The sequence below is a fragment of the Anopheles ziemanni genome, chromosome 2 (assembly GCF_943734765.1).
Source record: "Anopheles ziemanni chromosome 2, idAnoZiCoDA_A2_x.2, whole genome shotgun sequence".
NCBI classification, from domain to species: Eukaryota; Metazoa; Arthropoda; class Insecta; order Diptera; family Culicidae; genus Anopheles; species Anopheles ziemanni.
Genome location: NC_080705.1, coordinates 88,548,463 through 88,569,737, shown reverse-complemented (window position 1 = coordinate 88,569,737; position 21,275 = coordinate 88,548,463). Strand labels below are relative to the sequence as shown.

The window sequence follows — 21,275 nt, the reverse complement described above, 5'->3', positions numbered from 1 at the left end:
GCAAACTTAAAGTACTTCTAAAGCAGCTAGAAATATATAGTTTTTTTTTCATCGTAGCCGTACTAATAATAACTCTTCTGAATACTTTGGCTGGGTAGATTTTTTTTGCATCATACTTAGTACACTTGCGAGGAGCCATTAACTATTCCGAATGCATGCTGAAATGTTAATCAGACTAACAGGTTGTAATTTCGTTCACGACATCCGCATGAGCGGCATTTCCTCTTTGTAAACCCCGCTTACAGCGGGTTGGAAATACTTGGTGCATGGAGAACGTGACACAATTTACCCTCCGACTTCGATGCCAACAGCTCGTTGATCTACTAAACAAACGTGCCGACGACCGATCGATCCATCCAATCCGATCGACGCCAGTGTTTCCCTTTTCAGCTATGGCTGCAATGTGTGCAAATTAATTTTCCACATACAGACGTGCAGTGTATTGACCGTTAAGACGTGTTTAATTAAGCAGTTATTTTCCTGGGCAGTTCTATTTGCACTTAAATAAATTATCGACCTAGATCGACTGTTTTATTACTATCCAGGAGCTGGACCTCATCAACGCACCATAAACCTTACGCAAGAAAGTCAAATAAAATGCATATCGACAGGAAACGCCGAAGCAGTCGAGTATTTTAATAAACGTGATTTATTCAGAGAACGAATTAATTCGTTGTTCAAATGCTTCTTGATGCCGCTTTCAAAGTTCCCCATGGGAACACGAGTCAGCTTCCCCCCGCCTGGTGTGAAGATTCAAAAATAGATTTTTACGTAATTTGGTGTTGCCGGAAAACGTTCATTTATATTTGCCCCCCACTTACGGCGACGGATCCGATCCGATGGTATGTGACCGTTTCTTTTCGCTTCTGGTTCCGATTTTGTATCCATCTGATCTCCCCTTCAAACCTCCAAAATGGGGCGAATATGCTGTGAAGTTATGATGGCAACACAGTTAGCCGTAGGGAAAAATATAAATAAGCGCAACAAATTCCGTTTACGATCGCCAATTTAGCACGAAGTGAGCGAAGAACGTTGATATGTTTGAAGAACATGTCGGGACCGTAGGAAAACTAGAGTAAGAAAATGATACATAAAGTTGATGAATGAAGCAAAGCGAGATATAACTACCCGACGGAAGTGGGTTGATCGAACTGGTTATGACCGAGTCCGAAAGAGGAAGGTTGTAAAGCATACGTCTACCTCGAGCTCCCGGGACGCAATCTCCAACATGGCAATGTCGGCGAAATGAAATTGAATCCGGAAAAACTGGCGAATGCGTGCTATTAAGGTTAGCTAAAGTGACGTGGCGTCCGAGGCGCATCGTGGATGACGTCGGTGACGCAATCGCATCTGCAGCTCTTACCCCACCACCTCCACATGGCAAGCAATGTTGAACAGACGAATTGTCTTTTTCCTTTCGGCCATGTTGTGCCGGTGCCGTTTCTGGCGTTCCGAAATCGAATACCGGTTGTCGAGGACAGCTTTATGGTGTATTTTTGTTTTCGACTTCTTCGATGGCGCCAGAGCGTGCTCCCGTAGTCGTTGTCGCCATCGCCTTCGTCCTCGTCGTCCTCCCCATGCATTTAGGTCGTATTTTTTAGTAGGCAAAAAACAAAAAATCGTTCTACTGAAGACCTGCAATCGAGTTTTTATGTCGGGACGACCATGGGTATTTTACGGTGTACGTTATCAGCAGAAATATGTGGTGCTTCACTGCGATCTGCTGGCTGTATTTGGTGGTTTTAAAGTCACATCGATGAACTGTGTTGTTTTCGGTGGGGAGTACGTTGAAGAAATAATAAATAAATAGTCAAATGCACAGGCGGTGTTTTGTTAAGCTAAACATGAAATCAATTCTTCCCTTGCGCCTTCTCATCCACCGTTCTATCTACTCATCTCCACAGTGAGAAGAGATGTTTCTGTCGGTAGTTCAAAGAAGACCCGCACAGGCACACACCATGCCAGAGATTCCCGATCGCGATGCCCTTCGGTGCACGTGGACGATGATTCTTCACAGTTAACCGACTACTTTCAGAGGCGGAGCAGCTATTTTATGTCACGTGTTAATTGCTCCGTCACTGCAGGAACAGCATTCCACATGGCGGCTCAGGCTGCGGCAATGCACTGGCCATAGTGTGGCATCGCTACAATGTGCAACAATATTTGGTCAGGTGATGCGCTATCTTTCTTGTGTATCTTTTTTGTTCATACTTCGCACACGGTAGGATGCAATTGTTATTTCGCGTCAGTGATTTTAGATAAGTGGTCCGAACAGACGATTCATGACGATGAAATATACAGAAGTTGGTTTTCTTATCTTCTCTCTATCTCATTTTATGAAGCTTTTTGTTTAAATAACAGATACGAAAATAGTTATTTTGTTTGGTGGTTCAGTTTAAATAGTGATGCTCCTAATTCTGCTATTAAATTAACGCCATTCGGATTTTATAAATATGAATTTTAATTTATCTGAATTTTTCATTTTAGTTAGACTTCCCTCTTTTGCTCGTAAGCATGCTTTCGAAGAGAATGTGCGAAGAGTTCCCTTCTCTCGACCAAAATAAATTACATAAAAGCTCAACCTACTACACACCCTCACTAAAGCAGGATTTTACGATTTTCCACTACCGATTCGGGGTTTGCCTTCTCGAGTACGATTTTTAATGTCTCTTTTTACGTGCTTTTAATTTTTACTTCAAATTTGCATGCCGCGCCATGAAGCCTCCGATGAAGTTGCATGGCTATAGCGTGGCTGCACGGACTGGTCCCGTATGTTTGCGGGTTTGCGTAACCTCGGGCCGACCACACCGCGAAGAGAGTACATAAATTTAAGGGTAATCAAATCCCGTTTATCAGCGCCCGTCGCGATTCGTCCTTATTTGGTCAAACAGCAAGCTTAAGCCTCGGACACGGCTATTCCGCTCTGTTTGTCATTTAGCGTCAGGTAAAATTGGTCGTTGTCTGCGGTGCCATAAAATGTCGCTCGGTCAAGGGGTGGGGGGGGGACACAGGGGTCAATGGCTGGTGGTAGGTACAGGGTTGGATTTTCTTAGCGTTATTTTTTCCGTAGACTACGTAGAGCTGCTCAGCGATTTGTGAAATGTAATAGAATTTTTCATCAAATCCGAAATCATGTCTAGCGAACATCGTTCACTCAACGGTTCGTCGTTCCGTCGATGGTGGCGCTTATCATCATCCTGGAAGGGGGGGGGGGGGGGGAGGGGGGGGGGCAGTGGTCTCGGTCTAGTTTCCGTTTTTTCCGATAGTAAATGCTAAAAAAGAATGAAAGCGACTAGCGACGGTCGTGAGTTAAGAGATCCCATCGGGCCAAAGTCACCGTGTTGGCGAGGTGGAAAGATTATACAAGTGTAGCCAGTGGCCGATAAGCACGAAAATTTCTTCACGACATACGCCCTGGCACCGCAAACCTCTTTCCCTCTCCCTCCGATTGCTCCGTCGTCCAGTCACACCGGGTGCTTATCGGTTTATCCATCTGTACGGGCGATACCTCGAGCTGGCCGATCCCGCCTAGGGAGGTACGGCCATGTACCTCCTTCTTGGCGTCCTGCTGAACGTTCATCCTGCCTCCTTCCCTTTTCCACCGTGTGAAGCGTGATTTTACGATGGAGTAAAAGCACAGGGACTTTTTTATCGTTCTGTTACCCGCAAATGCCATCACGAATAATGTAATCGCTTTCAAACCAAACTTCGAATCGTACTGCTTCAAACTAAAGGTTTTTTGCTGAAAGTATATTCAGAAAATGCTAAATTGTATGAAAAATATGCAAACGGTAATTTTCAAAAATATACTTGACAATTAATGAAAGTAGTTAAAAGGATTAAGATTAAATTTTCATTTTATAGTCCACTCAATAAACAGTATTCAACATGAATAATACTACAATAACTTCATCTAAAATTGATCATCATCTAAATTTGATAACATTCTCAAATTGACTTTATGTTTTGATAAGTAAAGAGGAGAAACTCAACTGCGCACTTTGGAAGGCTAATGTTACGGGGACTCCATGTTCCGACCATAAATAAATTGTTTGTATTGTTTTGTATTAACCCCCGTTTAGAGGAGGGATCAGCATATTCCGTGTGGAGTTTCGAAAAGGAAAGAGAGAATCCAATTGCTGTGGTTCCCAGTAAGTTGACTGCGCCAACCACATTGTGGTCCGCGCCGCCATCAGGTCTATCTTCAGAAAGCCGTTGATCGTTCCTTCCGGCGCGGCCCAGAGTGCTTGGTTTTGGTACCCCTTTGCTTGATTATATGATAATGAAATTCGTAAACTCCTCCCTCCTCCCCCCGCCATATTGGACGTGCCAGGATGAACCTCGAGAACTGGGGGTCTGTGACGATGTAGAACTAACTAATTCGTGTTTGCTCTTTCGGTACATATATTCTCAAGTGTGTTCCTTGTGTTTTATGTCTTCACCCGTCCCCTTCCCCATTCCCTCGGGCCCATCGGGAAGGGGCGTTATGTGGCCTATGGACGTGTGGTGGATTTCTTTAATTTTCTCTGCCCCCGCTTTTCGTGGGTTTTCCATTACTTTGTTGGACCACGGTCACGGTCTGGCGGGTGTGCTTCGTTCCTTACGTACTGACGTGGCCTCTCGCGGCTTGTGCAGTTCGTCGCACCGTTGCACCAAACCCCGGTGTGCCATTTTGGCATCTGCCATTTGACTAACAGATGGGGGAAGCTTAAAGTAAAGAAGTAAGAAGACAAGTCCAAACTCAGCAGGGTTGGTTTCGAGACGAGAAAGAGGTTATGGGTGGTATGATTTACATTTTGCAGAGGCGGCCACGGCCATAGCAGCAACACGAGGGAGTCCCCCCCGGTACCCGAACGAACTCGCTCGTGATCGATTAGATCACGCTTTGAGGCTGTTTGCGGTTTCACCCTTGTTTTTGAGTCTTGGCCATCATCGTTCTCTCGCTGGTAGGGAGCTGGCTGAGGAGACGAGTGAGTGGGGCAGACCAAAGTGCTGCCAGAGATATCAGAGATTCTGGTACCCACGACTGCCGTGGAGTGAGATATGGCATCCATCCGTCCATCGGCACGGCCGGCTTCAGTCACGGCGGCGGGGTTAAGTGTTTGGAAGACCTCTCCTAAAGGTCAAATAAATAAACGAACCGGCGGAGTGTGGGCACCTTCTGGTGTGTTTTTGTTTTTGTGTTGCCCGATGATGTTACGCTGCGTGCATGCCACATTCCCCGTGGACGACGCCCCAATCGGGAACTCGGGAGAAAGTGTTTCCGACGCCTGGGACTTTGATGGAATTGGAGTAAGGTGGCTACTGACTTACGAAAACTTACGCTCACTTGCAGGTCTTCCCAGATGATGAAAGTTTACACCACCAACCGACTACGGGTACAGTCCATTATCGGAGTCCCACTTCCAATATGTAGTTCCCCTTCCGAGAGGCGTTGTTGCACATGACGGAACATCTGGTCGATGGGGGTAATTTTATGAAACGTTATCTGACTATCCTCCATGCGACCTTCGCTGGAAAACTCTTTCTGCTGTGCCTTGCTCAACAGATGGGTAGACTTTAAAGAGCACAAAAAAATAAAAAATAACGTCCCGGATAGGAGTCTCGGTACAGATCACGATTTCCACCCTACAACACCCCCTATGCCGGTGGGAGATTCTTCTCATTTTAGCTTACTTTTGCAGATGCCATTACAAGAATCGTTTCACCGGGTGGTCCTGCCCGTTCATCCGTTCACCCCTCTCCTGGATGCGTGGAATATTGGCAAATTGCGATTCGATCTCGATCGACGTGAAGCCTACGGAGAAGCGGAATAAGTTGGTAATTCTGTTACCATTTTCTTCAATCTCCTTTGCTCCCTAGGGCTGGACTCTAGACTAGATTTCTAGGAACGACCACCTCGTGATCCTCGGTTGTAGATGTTCTCTTCACCAGCCGATTCCACTTCAGCGGATGGCGTCACCCACTACAGTCACACTGCTTTCATAGGGAACGTAGATAGATCGCCACTTTACACTCACCTTTCGTTAACCTTCCGTTAGATTGTGATGTGCCATTTTTTTTTCATTCATCTTTCTACAACTTCTCGTCGAATCTCCTCTGCTAGCAACGATCCGGCGGTAACTATTTTAATTCTAGTCACACGGTACGGGTTCCCGTTTGTTGTCTGATGTGATGAGGTTACACTCGATCGTTGTGGTTTTGTTTGGTTGCAGTGATAAAACTTTAAAGTGTGCCTCTAGTGTTTGTAGTATAATTTGCTATTAATTGGAAAATTTATGTCATATCCCCGATGATTCGTTATGATTATAATTTACGTTCATTAAAACTATATTATTCCAGTGTGACTCATATCGTCCGCTAATGGCATAATTCTTAGGAGTTTAGGAAAGCCATTAATCCATCTTTTGTTCCCTTAAATATAGTGATGTAAAAAATTTAAAACTATTTTCATTTAAAGATGCCACTGTTGTTGTGTCAAATGGATAAATTACGTTCGCTATTGAGGCCATGGGTACTAATGGTCACGACTTAATGATTTGATTAGGTGATCCCCCTCACCTACGACAACCCACAGGAGGATATATAAATCTACCACTGGACTCCTTTTTAGATTTAGTGGCAGAACTTCTGCTTGTACGTTCACTTGGTACTGGTTGTTTCTTAGTTTTGTGAACCTAACCCCACATACACCGTTTCTCAGAGGATGTCCTTCCGATTGACTCCAGCTTTGCAGTCTTTGGCGGCACTGGTTGTTCTGTACGTCGGGTGCGTTCGCGGACAGTCGTTCGGTGATGACATGATGGAACCAGGAATGATGGCATACAGCAGTTACGGTAATCAGAATCCCGAGTTGCCGGGTGCACCAGTTGGCTACAATATGCCGATGGAAGAAGATGAAGAGGATGGTCCCATCGGCGTAGTGCCCACCGCATATTCGCCCGTTTCTCCACCATTTGCCGTCCCCATTGGCATCAACCAAACCGGAACTTCCAACGCAACGGACCAGCGCATGCCCGAGCTGCGACACAAGGACATGAAGGCACATAAGACCAGCATTGTAGCAGCGATGCCTTCGTCGCACAGTGAACATACAGGTTCGGGTGCTGGTAGCATGACGGGTCCTGCCAGTCCACCAGGAGCCCCCACGGATATTGGTCCAGCTGCCTACGGACTCAGGTCGGAACATCCGGGCAATCCCAGCCACCAGCCCCAACCTTCCAATCAACACTCGGGACATTCTAGGATGACAATGTCCTTCCCTACCACTCCGATTCCAATTATACAGCACATGCCAACCTACAAGGGCACAATTACGCACATTTGAATGCATACAATGTTACACTCGAAACTATTCAAGTTGACTACACTGAATTTGCATTGGGATGCAACATTATATTTACGGATAATAAAAATAATACACCAGAAAACTAAACCTCCGGCGCACTGATTTATGTGACGAGTGAGAATCGTTTAACTTCTCTTTCTATCCAGCTACATTCTTATGTGTAATGTCAAGTACAGATACAGGAAATCAGTTGCCATGCCTGGAGCTTAAATGTTTACCATCGAAACCACAAAAATGAAATCACACCGGGGGAGTAGTGTAGGAATATTGCATTACCATTTAGAGCGTGGTGTTTATGTGTTGATCGAGTCACATCGGCATGTTCTTGTGATCTTTCTAGGGGGTGCCGCGGGTGTCTTGCTCTGGCGCCACCTTTCGCCACGCAGTTGTCTGATTGTGGTTGCGGAGTAGCCGAGGGCAAATGTTAAAACTGTTTAAGGCGTTTGCGGTTTGGCTGTGGGTGTCGTCTGACGTGCCTCCAGGACGATAGGCATTTTCATTTAACTACATCTAGCAGATTTTTCGTAATTAGCTGTAAAGTTGACGATGAAAATTCGTATTTACGGAATTAACCCTAAGGGAAAATATAGGAAATTCTAAAAAGGATTAAAACTGCCTGCAAAAAAAGTAGTCTTCTATTCGCTCGAGTTCTTTCTGGCACTCGGTCGTACGTTCTCCTCTTCGCTTTCGTGCAAAGTCTAGTCCGATAGGAGGACAATCGTATCGCTTCATTGTTCATTGATGTATCGACCGGAAAGCATAAACCCATCGAAAGTCCGCGACGTTTGCCAAACAGTCCAATGTACGGAAACGACACTCTCGACGACTAAAGGCGCCTCTCGCAGCCGCGCCGTTAGAGGTGACTGAGGTTTTGGCAAGAGGTGTTTCTAAGCGATCGATTGGCAAAAGGTTGGGTGTGCGAATTCCGAAGGTTAAGGGTATCATGTATCTAAGCTCTGGTCAAAGTGCACAATTAATTCGATTTTCGGAGACATCGAAACAAGTACAAGTCTTTAAAAATAGTTTTATGGATTAGTTCTGAATAAAACAAGTCACTACATCGTTTTACCTTTCCGAATCCATTCAGCTACGGCATTCGATTTGTATGGTCTTACGATCTAAAATGCCCGAAAACGGAAAACCTTTTCACACATTTACAAATATCCCAATGGGTAAGTTCATTTTTGTTCCTCCCGCTCCATTAGCTTAACCCGAGATTCTGTGTTTCACTCCGCTTGGCCGATCGATGTGTCGCAATCACCAGGGTCTCATATACACCATTTCAGTCCGATGCCAGCTGTCATGTTTGGAGTTCCTGTCTTTGGGACTGTTTTTTCTCCATTTTTGTTATGCTTCACGTCCGGTTTCCGCCGTCCATCTTGTCGAGGTTACGAACGGTGGCCAAAAATAGATTAAAACCAAACCCAACTGTTACGGGGGAGGGGAGCGGGAGCGATGTTGGTGGAAATTTGCTGCCTGATGGAGACTTGACATAAATTGGTACAAGTTGTGTAGCTCGTTGCCGCTGGCAGTTGAGTTGGGTTTGAAAATTGTCCCCTCAGCTAGAATGTTTGTTGCGATTCAGCACAAACAAATTGGTCAAATGCAGTCATTTTATTGGTCAAATGCAGTTCTTCTGTAGAACAATCCAAACATGTGACTTTGTCTAGTATTAATTCATAAATGATGATTGTTATCTATGATTCTCTTTGTAAGTAAAATAATTAACCTAATGACCGAAACAACATCGAAATATAGGTATTTCCAATTTTTTACACCATTGCTAAAGTAAGGTACATGCTATCACCAAAGTATGGCACCTCCCACAGCATACAGCAGCTATTAGCACCAACTTACCTTGAAGGACAATTAACACTATTGAACTCCTTCGCAAACCCGTGGCCCCTAGGTGGACGATGGTGGACGGCGCTTGCCGCTAGGTTTCTTCCAATCCATTTCCAACCCATTGCCACGGGTTGTGTGTCTTCAGTCTCCTCCATAGAAGGCAATGTTTTTCTTGTAACTGTTACATGTAGCACGCTCCACGTTTTCGCCAGGTCTCGTTGCCGCTGGCTAGCTTTACCCGAATGACACATGAACTTGAGGCGATAACGACTAACGAGTAGACGTCGAATGGTGCAAAACACTCTACTTCTTCTCGGCAAACGGGCGCAAAGTGGTGCTGGTGGAGGCCCGCGATAGGAGGATGCTTGTTTTCTTATCAACCTGGGACCTGGGTGTTCGTCGAGTGGTCAGCACCACATAGTGGTACACTCTTTCTACACAGCCTGCTTCTTCCACCTTCAGCTTTCCTACAGGTGTATTGAAGGCACTTGTCAAGTTGGTGCCGTAGTGCGCTCGGGGAGGAGCACTTGCCACTTGGCCGCGGTGGCCTTTGCTGATATACCCAATTTGATGGATGAGATATTTCGAGCGGTAATGTTATCAGTGTGCTTCGAGTCGCCCGATAGCAGCTGATTTTAACATGGAGGTGATATGGAGCAACCAACCCAAACGAAGCCAACCTGTGACAAATATGTGTGTTCTTCAAAAGTTAGAGACCTCTTCAGATACCACATACTTGCAGATATCTCTACTTAGTTTCAAAGGTTAGCGAGTCATGATTGTCATTGCGTTTTTCTTCCTCTTTGTAACATGCTAAACGTTGCTAGACGTCAGCCATGTTGGGTTTTCCGTTTTTGTGCGGTTGACTAGGCGCCCTAACAAGCAGCTCGTAAATGGTCCCTTCCCGTAACCTGCTCTTTTTAAACGAAGTGCCAGTTTAGGTGCAAACAAGAACACGATAGAGTTAGTTGTCGGAAAAATGACATCAGCAAACCTCTGTTCGCTAACGAGCTGTCCACCATTCGCCATCGCTGGCGCGAATCATCTTCGAGCGTAATCGATTATGATGATTACTATCGTCGGTTGCAGTGGCCAGAACCGGCACGATTATGCGGTTCATATGTGGTGGATTATCGAAAAACATGGGGCGGGGGGATAGCCAAAAATTAGTCACCCACCACAAACGTGTCACGTTAAGCGTGATAGTAGACATCTCCTAGGCGCTGGTTAGAATGGGGCGCGATAACAATTTCTCCATGTCGTAACCGTTTGGTAGGAATGCTCGGAGCGGTCGAGTTAATTGTCGAGTTATTTATTGACGGTTAATGGCTTACTAATTAGCAAACGGAATGTATGGAAGTTCACGAGCGAGACAATCAGAGACTGGAACAAACCAAGTCAAGATTATGGTTAATCTGAATATTCTCATCATTTATTCCTATCCATTTTTTGTACTGAATTATATGATTGGGTAATTGAGTTTCACAACAGAAAAATGCTATAGCTCTGCAAATTAAACGAAATATTGAATTTGAAAAGATGTAATTGATCCGATAGCGTACATTGATCGGTCAATTTCATTTTTACTGTCGCAGTTCAGATACGTGGCCATGTTCGCTAAACTTATACTGTACACCTTACCAGCGTTGCTGATAAGAAACTCTACTCGTTGAGTTGTGCATGACGGAACGTTTCGTTTGATGATATGGGTTTTTATTTTTTTTATTTTGTATACATTCTATTTCGAAGTCGATCGTTTCCGTTCGGCTTCAATTGCATAAACTTTGTGGTAGTATTTACAAAAGCGTGAGTTTCTTATTCCTTTTGCCGATTAGACGAACCAATTGAAAGCACGGTGAAGAAACTATCCGTTATCAGACAAACCAGACAACGATGCACGATAAGGAAATCTATTTCCCTTTTTTTCGTACATTTCAATTTGCTGTTGAAGGTTGATAAGAATTCGATTCATGGAATTACAGGTATAGTTATTACAAAAAGTCTGTAAATTGAAAAACAAAATCCTATAACTAAAAATCAAATTATTTTTAAGACCAGTACTAATTGTTTCCAACGTTTCCCCTTTCCGCAGGAAAAAGTAAAATCCAGTGCAGCAAGTGTCAGAAGAAGTGCTCGGGCGAGGTACTGCGCGTCTCGGATCGCTACTTCCACAAGACCTGCTTCCAGTGCACCAAGTGCCACAAGTCGCTCGCCACCGGCGGTTTCTTCTCGAAGGATGGCTCGTACTACTGCACATTCGACTACCAGAAGCTGTACGGCACGAAGTGTGCCGCGTGCGGTCAGTACGTTGAGGGGGAAGTCGTGTCGACGATGGGGAACACATACCATCAGAAGTGTTTCACCTGCAGCAAGTGCAAGCAGCCGTTCAAATCGGGCAGCAAGGTAAGCGGAAGCTGCTGCCTAGTGCCTAGTGTCCGTCCATCATCTCACGGGATGAGGATCTTAGGCTCAACTAAAGGCTAAGGGGGAACGAATAGACAGGCATCCATAAAGTTCCGAAAATATTCAATATTAGATTTTTACTAGCCTTCAAAGAAGACTAATTTTAGAAAGCCTAACGGTCCTAGAGATTAGGTCGCAAGTTGACTTTTTGCAACGACGTGTGGTTGGGAATTAAATAGGCTATTGGTTAATTCATTACAGTGGCTCGATCGCTTGAATATGTAAATCGGTCAATTCTTGGCGAAAAGCAGCGAATTTGCATCCTTACGGGACAGTTTCATTTTGGTCAAACCGGTTCTGGAACCGGATTGCATATTGCAAAATAGAACATAACAGAAGTTGGGATAAATTCAATCAATATTGTGGAATCTTGAACGGAATAGTGTTAGCGTGGTTTTCATATGAGTAGAATACGTCAAAATTGAATATTTAAGAACTATAATTAAATGGATGTCCGGCATTCGCCATCCCGTGCCGTATAGAATCTCGGTCTCACACTTTGCTTCTTTTTCGGAAAGTTAGAAACTTAAAAAAAAATACCTTTCGTTTGCGTGTGTGTGATACTTAACGTGTCGTTATTTTGTTAATGTGTTCGTACCACATTTTATCCTCCATTTGGGATAAAACGATTTTCCGAAAGGTAACCAACACCGGAAAGGAAGTGCTGTGCGAAGGCTGCGTGAAATCTCCACCGGGCAGTGGTGTCGGTGGAGGTGGAGGAGGTGTGGGTTCCCCGGTTGGTGGAGTAGGCGCCGGTAATGCCGGAGCGGCTACCCGAGGGGGAGGTGCCGGGTCGGCTACGGTGTCGCCCAAGAGTCGCGCGATCGAACAAAAGCAGGAACAGCGCACGATCAAGGAGATCACGTCGAGCCCGACGAAGGCCGCCACCCTCCAGCATCACCAGGAGACGGTCAAGAAGCAGCAACAGTTGCTGCAGAACGGTGTCAACCGTCAGCCGGATCCGAACGAGTGTGCCGGCTGCCAGCAACAGCTGAAGGAGGGCCAAGCATTGATCGCACTCGATCGTCAGTGGCACATTTGGTGCTTCAAGTAAGTTTGCTTAGACCGAATCGACCCGTTATCGTTGATGCACTAATCGATTACTTACCTTCCTTTTCCTCGTAGATGCAACGCGTGTGGAACGACGCTGAACGGGGAATATATGGGCAAGGACGGTGTGCCGTACTGCGAGAAAGACTTCCAGAAGTCGTTCGGCGTCAAGTGTGCGCACTGCAATCGCTACATCAGCGGCAAAGTGCTGCAGGCCGGCGACAACCATCACTTCCATCCGACATGCGCCAGGTGCACCAAGTGCGGTGATCCTTTCGGCGACGGCGAGGAGATGTACCTGCAGGGTGGCGCTATATGGCATCCGCGATGCGGCCCGGGCCCATCGTCGGAAGCCGGCATCTTGAATGGTGTCGATACTAATGGCTTCAACACGGAGACGGAGTTTGATCGCACCAGCACCAGTGCTATGAGTGAAATACAGGTACATGTGAGAGCAGATCATCATTGCAATAGTCAGCTGGCTGCGGCTGCTATCAAAATCGTCCGCACAGATATCGAACCTAATGCCTGCGGAAGTCTGCCAGCAGCGTAGCTTGTAGCTTGTTTAACCGTTTTTTTGCGCAATACATAGAAGCTCTCTCCGAAACGTGCCCCTTCGTTACTGTTGAGCTCTAGCTGTTCTGTATTTTTCTATCATTCTGTGTTCAGCTTATTATACAGCACTTTTCATTTGCACACGTTTATGGATTGAGCCTTAGCCCAAGTTAAATAATAGCAGCTTTCACTTAATGCTTATTATCAAACGCCTTCTGATCCTAAATCCAGCACTCGTGCACTATAATCACCATGGCAACGTATTTCGTGTTTCAAAGTCTAGAAGGTATTTGACATTAAGTGAATGTTGAAATCGTTTTACTCGGCTCCAGGAGATTCGTTTCAAAATTTAAATATTAAACCAATATTGATCAAATATTAAAAAGCAGACGTGATCGCCAGCTAGCAGCTCGCTATGTAGTGATTATGTTTTCTTAATGTGTGTTTTATGTTTAATTTTTTTCATGTGTTTTTTTTATTATCTCTTGCACCTTTTCTGCTTTTCCTGTATTTTCCTCTTCTTTCTTTTGTGTCTTCTTTCTTTCTTTCCTGTTTCTTCTTTTTGTTTTATTCTTTTCAGTTTACGTATCGTTCGCAAACTCCGAGTGTTAATGGCTCAGTTTATAGTCCCTACACGCATAGAAAGGTTAGTTGTAGGTTGCCGACCGATGTGCAACCATCGTGGACCATCAGGTCCTCCCATTATTTACTGATTAAGTCGTTAAGTATTAGGTCAATTTAGTTTTTCCTTCCTCTCCGTATCTAACGCCTGAAGTAAAATGTAGCATTAACCCAGCTAATGGCAGCCGGCAGCTGACCGGCGCTAATGCTCCGCTATGCAATGCTGCTACGCAGCGCTTGTAATTGTTGCAGCGGCAGTAAAAAGTTGTAAACGATGCACAAACAAAAAAAATCCCTACTAATTGCCAACCTCTTTTTCCTTCCAGTACCATCGTACTACGAGCCCGGGCTTAATCTTGAGGGAATATAAAAATCAGGGCTACGAGGATATCGCCCGTATCTACACCTACAGCTACCTTACGGAGGAGCCAGGATATCTGCGCCGCCCGATCGAACCGTACGATCGAGCCCCGGTGTCACCGCACTTCCACCGCCCGGTGCAGTACGCATCGATGGGGCACGGCGGGGCGAGCAGTGTCGGTACGCGGTCGGCTTCCGGTTCGCGCTCACACTCACGCAGCCGGAGCGCAATGAAGGTGCTGGTCGACAGTATCCGGTCGGAAACGCCGCGCCCAAAGAGCCCGGGTATGAACAACGAGGAACCGATTGAGCTGAGCCACTATCCGGCCGCGAAGAAGCCACCGCCGGGCGAGAAACCAAAGATCGAACGGGATGACTTCCCGGCCCCGCCTTACCCGTACACGGACCCGGAGCGCCGCCGCCGCTACTCCGATTCGTACAAGGGTGTACCTGAGTCCGATGACGAGGTGGATCATGCTAACAATAAGGAGAATGTTACAGATAAGTAAGTGGACACACCGTCGTGACATAAGTTGTGTGAAAACGCCCCTCAAACGAAGCTTTTTGGTAACATTCGTTTCACCTTCTCCCATTTACAGACGCCACATGAAGGAGGAAGAAGAGCTTCGCAAACTGAAGTCATCCGGCATGGGCACGGTTATTCTGAAGGACCTGCAGGAAAAAAAGCGATACGAGCATTGGAAGCAGGAGAACCTGGACCCGCGTAACGCTTCGCGTACACCGTCGGCTTCGAAAGAGCCGGTGCACCGGATGCGCTACGAGTCACCGGTCGGGGCGTCGCCTTCACGCAACCTTGATCACCAGAAGCCGTTCTACGAGGACGAGTTTGACCGCTCGACCAGCTACCGTGGCTCAGTCGGTCGCGCCATCGGCAACGCTACGAGCTACAATGGTAAGGACTGGGTGGAAAAAGGCATATTCGAACGTGAATGGAGTTTTCAGTAATATGTGTGTGCGTGTCACCGATAACAATATCCTAAGCTACTTACGGATTGAAAACAGAGATATGAATTACTTGGAAAAAGTATGATGTAAAAGGTGGTCCGTGAGTAGCTTGGAATGCAGCTGATTTTGAACATATGATGATAATTACATAATAATATTATGCAGCACAGTCGTGGAGGGGGTTGTTGGAATATATAGGAAGTGTGATGTTGTCCCTTATCTTTTCTTCTCTTGTGCTGTATCAATATGTTCCACTATCTTTATTTTTCGCAAAAAAGAGTTTGAGTTATCTTGTTCCTTTGCGAATGTGCGTTTGTTTTTTAAAAATATGTTTGTGTGTGAGTGTGTGTGTTTATTATCTTTCTTTTATCTATAATGACTTTTGATTTTGTGTTGCGTTCCTTATAGTTTTGATTTAAACAAAAAATATGTTTTTTTTTCTTTCTTATCCTCTCTCACTTCTCACCCTCTTTCGAACCACCCGCGTTTCATCTTCCCCGGACACACACCCGTCTTTTTCTCGCCTCTACTCTCACTCCCCGCCCCTGGTCTGGCCCAAAAACAAAAAAACAACACACCCTACACGTTCATTAGCCATCCATTCGTACAGGTCACCTCCGAAGCCGGGATATGGATTCAAAACGTCCACACTGCCACCGTCGCTAAGAAACGGTTACAGCTCCGTAAGTGTCTCCTCTCCGAATGACGATGGATGATAGGTTTTTTTGGTGGTTCGGCGAGATTTTTTTTCTTTCAACCAATCTAATGGACTACGAAAGCACGAAACACACTAACCACTAATTGCTCCGGTCATCTTTCAACGTTTACGGATCCACTTTCTATCTCTGTTGTTTGAATTGTTTTCTTCTGTATTCTTTACGTATCGCTCCTAATTTAACTTTACGGGTGTTGGTATCTTGTTTGTCCTTGCTTATCGTGTGTTGGGTGATTTGTTTCCATCTCTTGTTTGTGTTGTGTTGTTTTGTGTTTCTTCTACCCATTTTCTGTTGTCTGGAGTTTTGGTTCCTTCATCTTAAAATACTTTCCAACAGCATTGCCGGTTTGCCCTGCCAATTACAAGTGTTCCTGTGTGTTGTGATCCAAGTTGGCTAGCAATGATGAGATGCATTACGAACGCAATGGTCCCATTTGTCCGTTTCCTGTCACTAACCACAACGTGTGCTGATCTGTTTCTCTCTCTTTTCAATATCTTTCTCTTCTTTCTTTATCTCTTACATCGCAAAACGAAATAATGATCAACCATCATCACCATCCATCGCTTGCATTTCGCGACTCTGGTTTCGTTACGCGGACGAACGATGAACGAACCATGTGCAATGTCTATTAATCCTTCGGTGCTCCGGTGACGGTGCTGCATCTCCCCTGTGGCGAACCCGACGCTCGACGATGGGCATCCTCAATCATATCTGTTGCTAAACGCTGTTTCTTCCATCTGTACAACCGTCTAACTTCCATCTGAACTATTCTACTGCTTCTACTAACAACAACTTACTACTAACTGCTTATCCTGTGACTACAACTCTACAACTACAACATCAACAACAACAACAACCACTATTACTCCTTTATACTGAAACAACACCAATACTACACCACAACATCGCATCTTCACGTGAACGAAACACATGAAACGAAAACTGTCTACTAAAATCATAAAAACCTACACTACACCTGCATCAACCTAACCTTTTACCATACATCTTAACAGTGGTGAGTTCCTTACGACAAGTACCTAAACCGGGTTACGGCTTGGCCCCACGTTCGCATACCTTCAGTTCCGCTACGTCCGGTTCTCCTCACGGTGTTCCTGTAAGCTGGCTTTTACTGTAGCTACATTTACATGTGATGTTTCATTTTCTATTCTTTGTTCCGTTTGTTTGCTGCACAACGTTTCACTATTATGTTTTATTCATACTCTTATCTCTTACCTATCTGGTTCTTGATTTTTCTTTGAAATTGGTCTGAAGTGGTTAATTTTGAAAATTATTTTTTACCGCAAATTTGTTGAAATTTTTTAACATACATTTCTACTTTCCTGCATCTTATAAATAAACTAAAACAGACTGTCCATTGGTATATTGTTTTTTGTTTTCACAATGGTTTACATCAAATGTCTAAACAAGTTTACATTTTAACTATTTCTTACCGTTCAAAGGCATTTGTTCTTTGTTGGAGATTTATGTTTTGGCTCTCTCATTTTCTACCACTATCGAGTGCATGCCGATACCTGCCATCCCCAGGGGCCTACCGTGGGCTCCAAATAGATTCCAATTTTTGTTGTTGCATCAAACGAGATACCTAGTATCAAACGAGTTAAACAAAAAAAAATCTGCTTTTCTGGGGCCAAGTTTTTGTCTTTAACCGTGCATCTTTTCCGTCTCCGCGTACTAATTTAGGAATTAGCTGGGTGAAAGGAACCCATTTTGCTTCGTGGAGGCGGATAGTTTGAACACGCTCGCTAACCAACTGTGTTTTGGCTTTTTTTCTTCTTTCTGTTTTCTTTTTTCTCTTATTTTTTCTTTTTTTTCTCTCTTTGTAAAATGTTTACCATCACTACTGTTTTTCAACACTACGCTCTGGATTTGTTAGACGATTGAAGACATTAGACGCACTAACACGTACCGTGGCTTTTATCAGTAAATACTAGTGTATGTTGAAAGCCGCTCTACTTTTATTATCTATCTGTCTTATGCATGTGTGTTTTATATGCTAAAAGCATGTACAGTTTTGTTCTGGTTTCCGTACGGTAACGGTTTGGAGTTTAGTGTTTTATTTTTTTATAATTATAATTTCCCTTCAAAACCTTTTGCTGACGCTCGTTTTGAACATCACCATCTTTTCAGGATTTTTCGTTCAGCGGACTCGGAGATAAGACCCACAGTACGGAGTTCAGCTGCGGCAAAAGCGACAGTAAGCATAGATTAAAAAAAATCCTGTTGGGACGAATCTTTGACAAACGTTTCGCATTGTGCTTGATTTTAGTTTCCGGCGATTCCATAACCGAAGGCGATCGCCGTGCGTTGGGCGCGGAGATCCCAGCCTCCAGCACGTATTCCGGTGCTCTTTCCTACCATTATCCACAGCAGCCGACACGTCGCAGCTTGCCCAACATGGCCCATTCGATGCTGGTGCACGAACCGGCCAAAATCTATCCCTACCATCTACTGCTAATCACCAACTACCGGCTTCCGTCGGACGTCGATCGATGTAACCTGGAGGTACAGAACCGATGGACGGGAGGGGGCAGATGATGAATAAACTAAATGTATGCTTTCTTCTCCAACCGCAGCGTCATCTATCGGATGTAGAGTTTGAAGCCATCCTCCAGTTTAGTCGGTCAGAGTTCTACCGCTTGCCCCAGTGGAAACGCAACGACATCAAGCGACGTGCTCGTCTGTTTTAAGGGAAGGAATCGGAACACGAACAAAATTTAGAAACGGCAAACGAATGACGGCAGGCCAGTTTTCAGCGTTACATCATCGAACCACCCTTGTTGCCGAGGGATCGGTAGATATACCAAATTCGTGCTATGTTCCAGCAATTTAGAATGTGTTTGTGTTATTGTTTTTCCTTTGTTTAACGAATTAACAAGTGCCGCTCGAACGCATACAGGGGCACATTTATATATTATAACTATTATTATTATTATTATTATTATTATTATTATTTGAAGTGGCTCCTAGTGCGCTGGAAGCGTCGTTCGCCGTAGTCGTAAAATTGTCTTCTAATGTTTGCAATACATCCAATGGACGAACGTTGTTCGCTTGCAGGATGGACGACCGCCGATGAGGTTTATTTATCAAACTGTGAAACAGACGGTCAGGGGTAAAATCAAGCTTAGACGCAATGGTGAGTTCCAATTCTCTCGCTTCAGACATCGATAGCCTGTGGTTGAGGTAATTTGAAATATCTTTTTAAGAAGCGTTGCGTATGTCAAGAAATGTTTGAACTTATAGATAGCTTTTTTAGCATTAATCTGGCCTTGTTCGCCGAATACGAAATTTTAGGCATGTCTTTCTTAGGTGCAGCGTCAATGTAATTTTTGCAGATAGACAAACACATTAAACAAATGAATTCTAATTCAAAGAATGCATTTACATTTCGACTTGGTACTGCAGAACTGCGTGTTGAAGAACTTCTGTACGATCGTACCTGTAGGTGTGGGTGTTTCTGCTGCGGACCGGTCGTCGTGGCCCATACTATCGCTACGTTCGAAACCATTCACTGATCCGATTAACCAACAAGGATACTCGATTACCGGATGCAATAGCAAGCAAGTGACGGAAACATTAAATTCAGCTAGCCTTAACACATCTAACTGTAGATTTTAAATAGGCATGGAATGTGGGTACAAACGGAGTAACATCCTCCACTGGAGGGAAATGCGTTAGGTATGGAAACAAGACAAAACAAGGCGTAAACATATGGTGGGGTTTGATTTATTTATGATTTTTATTTATACGATTGACGGTTAACGCGAGATAACATTCAGCCTGTGTCGCTTCGTGGAACAATAAAAGAACAAACAAAATCTAAAGAAAATAAGAAAAGATACAGATGTGAAAAAGGCAGCTTTTGAAAAGTACCCCAAAGGAATCGTATAATTTTTCGCAGTGTGAGAGAAAGAGTTGATTAAAAAAGTTTAAAATTATAACAGAACTCATACGAAATGTTAAAGGCATCGCCACCACCAGCCACAGCAAAACGGAACTGCACTGCCCGCGTTTTGCTTCGATGCTTTACGATAAATATCCTATTGATGCTTTAGCCGATGGAGAATGCATGTCGTGGAAGCAAGGATGGGGAGATGGAATATTAAAAACGAAATATAAAAACGCGAAAAAATGTAGAAGGAACGGGTTTGGGGTCCTTCATGCAATCCTAGTATAAGAAGCCTTTGAAAATCAAACTACTGAATGTACTGAGAACACTGCTGTAGGGTTCATAAGCAGGGCAAGTTGTGTGTGTGCTCCTGAAAGAAATCAAATCTATATATGGAAAGACGATAGAAATCAATTTTTTACACTCCCTCAACTTTACACACGTTTCATTTTCAAGAGATAGGGGCGAATTGGTTCAATAAAAAAACTGATAATTACATCACGCAAACCAGAGCATAAAATAGAAACAATGAAATAGCATGTGCTTGAAGCAGATACCAAGAAGTAAAACATCACAACACTATGCACCAAAGTGGAGAACATAAACAAGTGAAATCAAACTCCTTAGCGATATAACCGCCTGATGTCAGCAATAAATGAAAGTCTGTACAAGTCAAGTAAAACGAAGATGTTTAACATGAGCATGCGATGAACATGAAAACGAAAGAAAATGAAGCAAACGACAAGCAGGTGAGCAAAGAATGCACTGGGAAAGGTAAAACAATTCAGTACACAACAGATAAAATTTAACTATTTTTGTAAAACAAGGCCGAAATTTAAAAAAAGAACAGGATTCATAGGCAATTAGTTACCCATGACCGGACAAAAGAAAAGGATTATATAAATGTTTCGAAAATAGATAAAAATACATCAGAGCATTGTAACGCGTTAACCAAATTGGAAAAGATACTCATATGATATTTCAAAAAGGCATCACCACACTTGCTACGAACAAGGAACAGGCTAAAAAAAATTTATAAAGATCAAGAGGAAAAAAAGGAACGGCTTCTTAACTCAACTCAGCGTGTCGGTGTAAATGTACAAGCAAGTGCTAGTAGAGACACATAAAGTAAAAAACATGTGTTCCTCACTCAATATCTAAATCGCTACAAACAAATCCTCTATAGCGTGTTGTACTGTTAATGGAAAATTTAAACTCCAAAACAAACAAACGAAAACCGACGGTGCAATAACGCAGTACCTAAACCGACACACAACAAGGGAGCAACGCCACGAAAGCAGCTACTAAAGCATAAACACACAAACAAGTGCATAAAATAAGTGGACAAACAGAATAGAGCTATTTATTGGTAACGTACACCTTTCTGGAGTTGATTTTTATGAGTAAATAGCTAGAACTTGAAAGAAATTATGCAATGGGTAGT

General features: G+C 44.1%; 1 protein-coding gene across 2 annotated transcripts in view; it reads left to right on the top strand.

The window, feature by feature from the left end:
* Positions 1 to 19,796, top strand: part of LOC131294996 (actin-binding LIM protein 3) — a 30,372-nt gene extending 10,576 nt beyond the window's left edge. Inside the window, exons 2-11 of one of the 2 annotated variants that reach the window (XM_058323055.1) lie at positions 11,286 to 11,596; positions 12,297 to 12,706; positions 12,782 to 13,148; positions 13,842 to 13,907; positions 14,209 to 14,747; positions 14,842 to 15,155; positions 15,803 to 15,891; positions 18,073 to 18,139; positions 18,212 to 18,447; positions 18,519 to 19,796. In XM_058323055.1, coding sequence (XP_058179038.1) covers positions 11,286 to 11,596; positions 12,297 to 12,706; positions 12,782 to 13,148; positions 13,842 to 13,907; positions 14,209 to 14,747; positions 14,842 to 15,155; positions 15,803 to 15,891; positions 18,073 to 18,139; positions 18,212 to 18,447; positions 18,519 to 18,632 — 2,513 coding nt within the window. In that variant the 3' untranslated portion in view covers positions 18,633 to 19,796. Of the gene's footprint in view, positions 1 to 11,285; positions 11,597 to 12,296; positions 12,707 to 12,781; positions 13,149 to 13,841; positions 13,908 to 14,208; positions 14,748 to 14,841; positions 15,156 to 15,802; positions 15,892 to 18,072; positions 18,140 to 18,211; positions 18,448 to 18,518 lie in introns of those variants that run through there. The other variant, XM_058323056.1, reaches the window with a different exon arrangement.
* The last annotated feature ends 1,479 nt before the right edge of the window (positions 19,797 to 21,275 follow it).